The sequence below is a fragment of the Artemia franciscana genome, chromosome 6, assembly GCF_032884065.1.
Source record: "Artemia franciscana chromosome 6, ASM3288406v1, whole genome shotgun sequence".
Lineage (NCBI taxonomy): Eukaryota > Metazoa > Arthropoda > Branchiopoda > Anostraca > Artemiidae > Artemia > Artemia franciscana.
In genome coordinates, this window is record NC_088868.1 from 14,915,382 (window position 1) to 14,927,720 (window position 12,339).

General features: G+C 34.7%; 1 protein-coding gene across 1 annotated transcript in view; it reads right to left on the minus strand.

Moving 5' to 3' along the window:
- Window positions 1–719: 719 nt before the first annotated feature.
- Window positions 720–12,339, minus strand: part of LOC136028494 (leukotriene A-4 hydrolase-like) — a 51,982-nt gene continuing 40,362 nt past the window's right edge. The window contains exons 7-8 of the mRNA XM_065706337.1: window positions 5,024–5,128; window positions 720–872 (exon numbers count right to left, since the gene is read on the minus strand). Coding sequence (XP_065562409.1) covers window positions 752–872; window positions 5,024–5,128 — 226 coding nt within the window. The 3' untranslated portion in view covers window positions 720–751. The remainder of the gene's footprint in view (window positions 873–5,023; window positions 5,129–12,339) is intronic.

A 12,339-nucleotide genomic window follows, 5' to 3' on the forward strand; every position in this document is an offset into this window, starting at 1 on the left:
GTACCTAACAAAATAGTTTAAGTTCACGGCCAACAAGGTATCTTGTAAAACTGTCAACATTTATGAGTTTATAATATGAAAAAGTACCTAACAAAATAGTTTAAGTTCACGGCCAACAAGGTATCTTGTAAAACTGTCAACATTTATGAGTTTATAATATGAAAAAGTACCTAACAAAATAGTTTAAGTTCACGGCCAACAAGGTATCTTGTAAAACTGTCAACATTTATGAGTTTATAATATGAAAAAGTACCTAACAAAATAGTTTAAGTTCACGGCCAACAAGGTATCTTGTAAAACTGTCAACATTTATGAGGTTATAATATGAAAAAGTACCTAACAAAATAGTTTAAGTTCACGGCCAATAAGGTATCTTGTAAAACTGTCAACATTTATGAGTTTATAATATGAAAAAGTACCTAACAAAATAGTTTAAGTTCACGGCCAACAAGGTATCTTGTAAAAATGTCAACATTTATGAGTTTATAATATGAAAAAGTACCTAACAAAATAGTTTAAGTTCACGGCCAACAAGGTATCTTGTAAAACTGTCAACATTTATGAGTTTATAATATGAAAAAGTACCTAACAAAATAGTTTAAGTTCACGGCCAACAAGGTATCTTGTAAAACTGTCAACATTTATGAGTTTATAATATGAAAAAGTACCTAACAAAATAGTTTAAGTTCACGGCCAACAAGGTATCTTGTAAAACTGTCAACATTTATGAGTTTATAATATGAAAAAGTACCTAACAAAATAGTTTAAGTTCACGGCCAACAAGATATCCTGTAATAAACATCCAGCGGTTTTTGATCCTATGATAGGTTTCAATGGTTTCGACTCTCTGTTCTTTCCAGTCATACATATCCCTAAAAATAAAAATATACTTGTGGCAAAGACAAAATAAATCATAAATGGTGCATGGGGACTTCAAAGTAGGACATGTAAACACAAATTTTTGCTGTCACTGAAAGATTAATACAAAAATTAAGACACGGCCCGATTCTATGCATATCCTTTGTTCCTATTAACTTAAGAAAACAAAGCTTTTCTGAGGGATGTAAAGAGCGAAGTTGAAACTTCAAAAGAATAAAAATTATTGCTGCATAGTCCATCTGAAATACATCGATAAAGCTAGGGCAAATAATAAAAACACAATTATTAAAACAGGTCCCGAGTCTATGCATATCCTTTGTTTCTATTAATTTAAGAAAACAAAGTTTTTCTGAGGGATGTGAAGAGCGAAGTTGAAACTTCAAACGAACAAAAATTATTGCTTCACAGTCCATCTAAGATATATTGATAAAGCTAGTGCGAATAATTAAAACACAATTATTAAAACACGTCCCGAGTCTATGCTTATCCTTTATTCTAATTAATTTAAGAAAACAAAGTTTTTCTGGGAGAAGCAGAAAGCGAAGTTGAAACTTCAAACTACCAAAAATTATTACTTCACATTCCATCTACCATATATCGATAGAGCTAGTGCAAAGAAACCAATTGATAATATTTCCCTATGTTTGTATGATTATAGAACACTAGCGCTTTACTGAAAACACAAAACAATATAGGTGTTTTGGTGCAGTAAAAGCAAGCCGATTAAGAATAATTTTTGAAAAAAATAAAGCATCTTAGGATTGTCGCTTTATCCATTTTTTCGTGTAATTTGGTAATACTTTTGTACAATCAGCTCACTCCAATGATTGGATCTCGTTTTGGTTTTGGAAAAGGACATTTTATAATTAGTTTGCAGACAAGTCCGAAGTAAAGTCATCTTGATAGTATTAGGAAAATAGACTAGCTGTAGAATTTGTATTATAACTTGGAATTTTCTGTTGTATCTCAACTTGACTTGAAATCATAACTAGAAATTCATATCAGAAATCATAACTAGAATGTATAGAGAGAAATAACTGGATTTCCAGAGCTTATATTATGTTGTTGTTTTTTTTTGTTATTCACTTCGGGTAATATTAAAGCGTGTTTTTTACAACTTAAAATTGTATATTACTCACTGTTCGTGTTATAGCTGGTGAGACCAACTGTTACCTGATAAATCAATCCAATATTTGTCGGTGCTGTTCAATGCCTTTGTGGCTATTAAGATAATATTTATTTTTATGCTTAAGTCTTAAGATAATTTTAATTGCATACTGAAAGTTACCGATATCACAGGTGGTTAAGAGTTATGATATGCGTAATAGATTAGTTTCTTGTTGTCAGGCTACGTACTCACTTTTGACTCCTAAATCAATATTCTTGTTTTTTAAACTGGTCTTTGAGTATTTTCAGTAAAGCACTAGTTTTAATAATCATACAAACACAGGGAAATATTATCAGTTGGCTTATTTGCACTAGTTTTATCGATATATGTTAGATATACTGTCAAGTAATAATTTTCGTTCGTTTTTAAGTTTCAACGTCTTTACTTCTCTCAGGAAAACTTTGTATTTTTTTAAATTAATATTTACCCGTTTTGAATTTAAATCAAACAGTTTGTGGTCACGAACTTTGTAGGGAGTGACCCGGCTCAATAATAACCGAAACTCCAAAAACCAGAATTTTGATACCAATACGTGCATCAAAAGAATCGGCTTTTTAGGCTGACTTCAAATATAAAAGTTTCATCAAGTTTAGTTACCCATCAAAAGTTAGGAGCCTGAGAATATTTGCCTTATTTTCAAAAAAGAAGAAACACCCCCCAGAAAAGCTATAGAATCTTAATGAAAATCACATCATCAGATCCAGCGTATCAGAGAACCCTACTGTAGATGCTTCAAGCTCCTATCTGCAAAAATGTAGAATTTTGCGCTTTTTGCCAGAAGAAAGATCCCGGTTGCGTCTTTATTTCTTTATTTTCTTCCCAGGGATGATCGTATAGACCCAGTGGTCCTAGAATATTGCAAGAGAGATCATTCGAACAGAAATTAAAAGTACCCTTTTTAAGTGACCAGAAATTGGAGGGCAACTAGGCCCTATCCCACCTAATTTCTTTCCCAAAGTCACCCGATAAAAATTTTGTGATAGCCATTTTCTTCAGCATAGTCGAAAAATCCAATAAATATGTCTTTGAGGATGACTTAATCCCACACAGCCCCCGGGGGAAGGGCTGCAAGTTGTGAACTTATGCCCATTGTTTACTTATAGTATTGGTTATGGGGCAGTATAAGGACGTTTTCGGGGGGTATCTTTTCTGGGGGGGGGGGGGTTCAGGGGGAGAAGGTTACGTGGGAGGATCTTTCCATGGAGGAATTTTTCATGGGGAAGGGAATTTTCCATGAAGAGGGTGCCGGATTGTTAATCTAGAAGCAACCATGTCATGATCTATTTTATTTTTTTCTAGGGGGAGTTCGTTTAAAGTTTCGACTATACTGATTCCAATGGTGCAATTTCTATTTTGACCGTACTCTATTTTCGAGGGTTTCACGCTCTTCCTCAAAATCACAAAAATTAGTTTTCGCAGTAAATTTTTACTTTTAAGATTAACCGAAATAATAGTTACCATTCCTGAATCAGTGCTAGATGACAATTTTTTCCCATAAGGCAGTGTTTTTAAACGTGTTTTTCAAGTTTTGGCTACTATGTACTTAAGTTGCTCTTTACTAGGTTAAAACTACTGCTGCAACCATGATAGGAGGCACAAAACCATGACGAAAAAACCCGGATACTGATAGTCCCGATACCGATACGCGCGACACCGCTACACATGATACCAATACGCCCAATGCCGCGACCAACCCTTTTCCCTTTGACTATGGAGTGTTATATCACGAGAACCATAATTATTGGATCTTTGAACTATCTTAAACAAAATGGCTATATCAAAATTTTAATCAGACGACTTTGGGGGGGGGGGGGGGAGGCTAGTTGCCTTCCAATCTTTTTGGTCACCTAAAAATGGTACGAGAAAATTTGATTTCCTTTCGATTGAGCCATTAAACATCTCTCTGTTATGTTCTGGTCACCCGCTAGCCCTGATAGAAAAGAAGGGGAGACAGATCAGTGCTACCCATGCAAAAACGAAATTTTTCTTGTTGCTCAAGGTGGCGGACTGCGATTATCCTATATAAGATTTTCAGCCATGCTAATTGCAACAGTGTACTTAATTTCGACCTGACACCATTTTTGAGGGGCTACAGACTCTTTTTCAATATGACCATAAATTTGTTCTCGCAGTAGACTTTTACTTTTAAGATTAACCGAAAGAATAGTTACCATTCCTAAATCAGTGACAGATGGCAATATTTTTCACTAGGTAGTTTTTTATCAAAACGCATTTTTTAACTTTTGGTTACTACAGGCTGCGGTTTTCTCTTTACTAGGTTGCAGCTACTGCTGCAACCATGATTATTTCTTTTATTAGATTTTACTATATAAAATAGGTATTTAGATAGCACCTTAGCAGACACCACTTATCGTAAGTTTTTTTTGTCCAGATAAATATATTCTTTGCGTGTGGTAATTTCAACACTGGTAGTTTTATTTTCCGTCTGACTTAAAACAAAATGAAAGAGGCTGACTTAACAAAAGAGGCTTCGAAAAATTTTAAATATACACAATATTGTTGTCATTTCAGTTCAAGCATACTACCTACTAAGTGAGCATAATTTAATGTTTTAAAATGAAAAAGTATGCTCATTAGCTTCTGCACTATTTGTTTGAATTGTTATTTCTCTAACTGTGTGAATAGCATAGGAGCTTGGATTATTATTACTATGGAATCATTGATCCCTTCACTAGGTAGTCACCATTTTAATAAAAAATCCAAAAGCTTAAACGTTCGATTTTAAGAGTTTTATGGCACATTAGGTTTCCCTTTCAGATTATGAAATTTGCATACAATCATGGTATGTATGAAATTCAAGCTCACTCAGCATTCAGCATCACTGAAAAATACAATTCTGACAATCTGACTTTAGCTTAGGTAAAAACAGTATGACAGATCCTAGATTAAAATATCAAAGGCGTATTTAAGATATTACAGTGACCTTAGTTAATACTTTGACTATTTTAACCTTACCTGAAAAGTTGCTGATTAAAGTAAATTCTTCCCTGACTTTCAGTGAAGCGAAAAACCTGTTCCACAATTGGCTTATACCGTGACCTTATTCCGAGCTTTAACCATCTAAAACAAAAATTATCAAATTAATTTTTTGCTGATAGAGTGTTTTGTCTTATTTGATGCCAAGAATTGTTGGTAACTGTTTATTCTGAGAATTTAGAGAGCAAATATTTAAAAATTAAAGATTTATGGAGATTCATAAAACAAAAGGCTCACTATTGTTGCATAAGGGAAGAGCACGTATAATTGAATATCTGAAAAATTAGTTTTATTCGACACTGCACATTTATTTGGATCGATCTCCCAGTGGTTATATATCTTGTGGACTTACTTAAACTATAGTTGAGTAGGTTTGTATGGCATAGTATAGAAAGTGAATAAGAGAGTCAAGGGAAATCCGGCATTTTTTATGTTGCTGGTGCCAAGACTCATGTTATAGAAAAATCCACAATTTCCAACAATTTTTTACGGGCCCAAGGGCAGCCCCTTTCCCCTTCGAGTGGGAGCTACTTAGAAAACCTCACCTTCTTGGTGCAGGAGCAGTTTTCTATAGCTAGAAAGGTTTCTAAGCAATCTGTTACCCTTAGGCTACATTTTCAAAAAACCCAGAGCTGCAAAATAGGATTAAACATTTACAATAAGACTGTTGGTTCAAATGTTTAAAAAATACTATTAAACTGATATTAAGGTCGCCAAGACCAAATTTAATTCAATAAAATGGCTATTTTTCTTGAAATAAAAGATTCTCTGGTAGATCTTTTTCTTCTAAAATTCGTTTAGCGGAAAAAGAGGATTGGATCTTAAGCCGTTCCACAAACTCGATTTTTAATAGGTCTTTTTAAGGTCACATTTATAACAGGAGTATAAATTCAGAAGAAATAGGGAGGGGGCAAATCTTATGTCTTAATAGCCAACCAAAAGTCACTTGGATTAGTGAATTCCTTGAAAGGGAGTATGTATTGACAAATTCAAATTCATAAGTACATTAAGTGAAAGCAAGATCATAAAAAGCCTTGGAATATAATTCAAGCAAAGTTAAAGAGACTCTTGCTTATCCCAAACGGTATTTCTGAAGCCTGTCAATTTATACAAATCAGTCAAGCCAGTGAAAAGAAGGTAATAAAATTAACAACAGTTACACCACTGCAAATTAAAAGTTGCAAAACTGCAAACTTAAATCATCAATAAATTGTACTAATCCTAAACCCCTAAAAATATGCTGAGAAAAAAGAAAATCAGAATAAAGCTTCCAATTTTTTGCCAAAAGCCGCAAAATGTCATCCTAAATATTTTACAATCGTCACGAAATGGGAGGATTAAAGTATTATGATATCAATAGGGACAAGCGGGGGCCTATCCCAGTGTACTATTGGAGTTACTAACCCTTCGTATCCCTTACATAAATACAAGCGGTCAGTACCACCATAATAGCTACGCAAACACAAGCGACCAGTACCAACATAATGTCTACACAGATACAAGCGCCATGTACTCCCACCACACCTAAGACGCACACAGCGCTATCTCAGCTACTGGTGATAAGAATATTTCCAGAAAACGTATGCCAACTGTTATTTCTTGAAGAAACATTGCCATGAATTCAAGCGCCATGTAATCGGTATCTTGCGTAAGGCATCCTGTGATGGATACATTTGAATGCCAAATATTTAACAAAAGTCACTAACGGCATTATTATTAACTAAACTTATAGATGGCGACATGTTTTCTTTTCCAATGAAATATTTTTTAGCTTCTAAGCAGTTTTTTTTTACATTGATTTATGCTATTTATGTATGGTGTAGGAATTGAATGTGAGACCCATGACTTCCTATTGTAACTCGACAGAGTCAACAAGTCATTGATGATATTATGTTCTTAGAAATACATTCTAGGCAATCAATATATCGTTTCTGGGACTCTACCTAACTAATGCTACGTATCATTGTATGATACTTGTATCATACATACTTTGAGGTATTAGTAATGCTAAGTAAGAATGGCGAATAGTGTTTGTTTTCTTTTCTTAATAAATGTATGTCTCATATCTCATTATATTGTAACAAGTTCACTGTGCAACAAATTTCTCAATTGGAGTTGGATATTTGGTAAATGCTATCAGTGATTTGTTTCCTGGTGCCTTTTTTTGGCATCATTCCGAGTATATGCATATCACAGTGATTGAAATGCTTGCTGGACAGACGTATTCTTTTGATGGTTAGTGAAACTTGTTTCGATCTCCAAAAATTTTAATGGCTACGACCGACCAAGTATCCTTTTTGTAATGTAATATTCTTGAGTACATTGGTTTTCCTTTACCGGGCTTGCGCATGAGTTTGGGTCCCGGAGTTCCCGTACTGGTCCCCATGTCCCCCTCTAGGGCCCAAATTCCCCACATTTCTTTTAACTTTGAGCTTTTTAATTAGATTTTTCTAAACATTTATCCATGTCTAAAAATTATATTAAATACACTTAAAAAAATTACTTGTGATATTTTAAAAATACAAAATTAAGATAATATAAATATGTCAGTGGTGATTTTTTATTAGAAAAACAACCTTTGCAGTAACATTTTTTGGAATATAAAATTTTGGTAAAATTCTAGTTAATTGACTTCTTGCTTTCTCAGAAAGGGTTTTGGTTAGAAAAATGATACTTTCAGAGATGAATCTACAGACTAAGGTATGTCCCGGGAAGGCATTTTGAAGCAATTACCTCCACTGCTTCCCCCTCTAAAGGGCCCTGGCCTTTGATGACTTTTAAAAATATGTGTGTTATAAAAGTGAAACCTTGCGAAACAGATCTTCTGCTTAATTGAAATACAACAAAATTGTTTTCAGCTTCATAACTTTGCTCAATTACATATTATAAGGTTTTAAAGATATGCAAATACATTTCCTAAATTTTGAAAAAAAACATTGATATGGCTCAAAATTCTACTCAAATAACAGGAATTGCATATTCAGAACTAAAGGCAGAGAAAAAGCAACTAATAACTGAAAATTAAGGTAAAATGTTGTTTTGTCAAAATTTCAATAGGTAACTGTCATGTAGACAAACTTCAGGACCCTTTAGAGAGAGGAGTGGAAGTGGGTACTTTAAAATACCTTCCCGGGATATACTTTAGCCTGTAGATCTATCCCTGAAAGTTTCATTTTCCTAACTTGAACCCTTTCCTAGATAGCAAGAAGTCAATTAACTAGAATTCTAACAAATTTTTAAACTTAGGATTTTTTTACTTAGATTTTCTCATGCGGCCGTGCCCGTAGCACCCTGTGTTTGGCCATCGACAGTAGATGGTTTATTTTATGTTTTGACCAATATTAATTGGGGCGTGGAAGGATAAAAATAGACATCACATTAAGAAAATGGAGATGAAATATTAAAAAAAAGTGTGTGCACATGAGAAAGTTATTATTTTGTTGAATACTGACCAAGACAAATATTTGAAAGTTGATGACGAAGACAAACTTCTTGCTCCTGTTGGAGGTAACAAGCTAATAACTGATGGTGATCCTATCACCATTTTTGGTGCCATGCCAAGAGAAAATATAATGAAATATTTGATGGAATGGATTCAAAGCATTATTTATGATGATATTCTACGTGCCATTATATCAATAAAAACATTTTATGCATCGCTTTATTATATTTCCATTAATCTTAGGGTAGGCTAGTAAATCGCACGTTTAAAATGTTTATTAAGAAGTCAGAAATGTAAGAAAAGGAGTTTTCAGAGACATGGGAACTCTCTGTGGTTGAATGGGGTATATTAGAATCTCAGATACGTTAACAAGACTTGGACCAAAGTCTGAGAGAGATGAGCTAGATTTTTTCCTAAATACACACAGACAAGCAAATAGCCGTTCAGAGAGAGAGAAAGAGAGGGAGAGAGAGAGAGAGAGGGGGAGAGAGAGAGAGAGAGAGAGAGAGACCAAAGCACATTCCATAGACACACAGAGTCAGACACACAAACACAAGAAGACAGACACAGAGACAAGAAAACACCCAGTCAGACACACAGCCACAGAGAGAGAGACAGAGAGAGAGAGAGAGAGAGAGAGAGAGAGAGAGAGAGAGAGAGAGAGAGAGAGAGAGAGAGAGAGAGAGAGAGAGAGAGAGAGAGAGAGGGAGGGAGAGAGAGAGAGGGAGAGAGAGAGAGACACACAGAGAGAGAGAGAGAGAAAGAAAGAAAGAGAGAAACATATACAAACACACAGAGTCAGATACAGAGAGACAGACACAGAGAGAAGCAAGCACATGTCAAGGCACACGGTCAAAGAGAGAAACACAAGTAAACAGCCGCTCGGAAACGCAGGCATCTAGAGAGAGAGAGAGAAAGAGAGAGAGAGAGAGAGAGAGAGGGAGAGAGAAAGAAAGAGAGAAACAAGCACATGCAAATACACAGAGCTATACACACAAACACACAAAGACAGACACAGAGAAAAGCAAACACCGGTAGGTTCGGGTTTTGGAGAAATCTAGCTCATCTCTCTCAGACATTTGTAAAAGTGCTGTTAACCTATATCAGAATCTAATATACCCCCTATGAACCCGCCAGTAGTGCCCCATGACTCTGAAAATTCCTTTTCTAACATTTCTGAATTTTTAATTGGATTAAAGAATATCTGAATTTAAAGTTTGAATTGTTATAATACCCTAAGAGTAATGGAAACCTAACAAAGTAATGCGTAAAATATTTTTATTGAAATAAAGGCATATAGAATATCATCATAAACAAAATGTATGCTTTGAAATCATTCCATAAAATACTTCATTATATTTTCTCTTGACATGGCACTTATTCCAGTTTTGGGTCGTAAATGAGTTTCAACATAGATTCAGCTACAACTTTATCACACATTTCATCATTAGTATTATTTGGCTCATTGACTGGATCTGCTGGTAAACCATCGATGATAGTAGTTATCTTTGTAGGTTCTTTGTTTTTCATCAATAAATCCATATATTCTGGTGTTATACTGTCTGCAAATGCTCTTTTCATTTTAATTGTGATTTCATTGTCTATTACCACATTTTTTTTTACATAGATTGCAGTTTCGGCACACTGATAAGTTACGGCTTATGATATTGGTGCACCAGTAGGCCTTTCTTTTCCCCTTTGCTTTTATTTGAATGGTTATACCAGAAAGATGTCGATAGGCTCTATCAGTGGGTAACGTTTAACCACCAACAGTAGCATGAAGCTGGTCCTCGTCGTCAATAATTATGTTTGCATTTTCTTTGAGCACAATCATCTCTGGATATATTACTCTAATATAACCACCATCATAGGAGTTGAATCTTTTCGGTACTCCAAATAAATTTAATCTCTCAGTGTCATGGCAATGCACGCACATAATTCCAATAAGATCACCGTTATTGCTTGCTTCATAGTTAAAATATTTGTCTCTATCAGCATTTAACGTAACGAGAACTTTATCATGTGCACACACTTTCTTTGAGTATTGCATCTTCACTTTTTTTTTAATATGATGTAAGTGTTTATCATTTCAGCGCACAATTAATATTTATTAAAACATACAGTAGACCATCTACCGTCGATGATCAACCACAGAGCAATACGGGGACGGCCACATAAAAAGTCCAAAAACGAAAAAAATTAATTTATAAAAATTCCGTTCCAAAAAAAGGTTACTACAAACATTGTTTATCTCATAGAAAAATTCATGACTGACATATTTATATCATCTTCATTTTCTACTTTTAAAATATCCCACTTGTTTTCTTTTCTTATAAGTATATTAATGTGATTTTAAGACATGGAAAAATGTTGAAAATCTAATTAAAAAATAAAAGGTAAAAAAATGGAGGGGATTTCGGCCCTGGAGGGGACATGGGGACCATTACTGGAACTCGGGGACTCATACTCATTCGCAAGCCTGGTAATGAAAAACCAGTGTGTTCAGGACTATAAATTACAAAAAGTATACCTGGCCGGTTATAATCATTACAATTTTTGGAGATCGAAATAAGTTTCATTAAACATCAAAAGAATATAGTAAGTAAGTAATTTATTGATGCCCACACATACATCATGAAAAAGTGGAGTAAATTAAAAAGAAAAAGATAATAATGTGACTTCTAATACAACTCAACTTCAAAAATCGCAATCATACAAAATATGTACAGGTAAGAAACTTCACAGTTTACGAAGGGACTTAGACCTTGCCGACTCTTCCACCTCAGGTGTCATATCCAGAGGATCATGCATATTATAACGGTTTAGCAATGAGGAATTTCTTTCGTGGAGTGGCATACACAGTAAAAATTTTAGGTACTTGCAATAAGCTTAACGAAGCTTCAATTCTTCTGTCGCTGAAAGCCACTCCCATAGAGGTGCGATATACAACAGGCGTGGTAGAGCGACAGCTGAATTCAGTCGAGATAGTACTTTTCTATTAAGCTTATACTTAAGGGAAGCTAATTAGACATAGCTGAGTCTAATTGCCTTAGATATATTTTCTACTAAAAGAGTTCTAGTGCTTGTTACGCTACATCCGTAAGTGATACCCAGGTATTTCAGCTGTTTTTCTGGAAATACTTTTGCCCCACATACAACAACATATGAAGTAGCGGGGGTAATTCGGGTCGAGTTTTGCATGCATGGTCGTGATCCAAAGATTAAAAAGTTTGTTTTCTTAGCGTTCACACTCAGGCCTAAACAATCATATCCACGAGTTAGCTGGTCTAGATTGCACTTGGGGAGTAGAGAGGTTGCTACTTATCATAAGTACATCGCCAGCGTAACACAATAGACTAAGATCACACAAACCAATTATAAGGCCACCATCAATACCTTTAGTTACAGATGAAGTCAAGATACTGGACAGCACAGGGTTAAGTGTTGAACCTTGTTTCAGACCTCTTATAATTTTCACTGGTCGTGACAAAGTTTCTCCATTTAAACTTAATTCTAATAATTATTATACCAACATTTAAGACTTATTAAAACATAAGCGTTAACTCTGCACTCCAACAACTTTGTTAATACTTGCGCTTGAATTATTGACTCGAAAGCCGATGATATGTTTACACTACATATAAATTGAGGCAAGCCCGAACTTTCCGCTTTAGCTATAACTCTTTTAAGAATCCTGTGAGCAATAGCACAATCCAAATTCTGACGGAAACAAAACTGACGGTAATCTAGCGAGCACTTCGATACTATTTCTGAAAGTATAAGACGTTATAACACTTTACTCAATGGGGTAGAAACTATTGGGCGGTAACCGGAGCACTCGTTTGCATTTTTA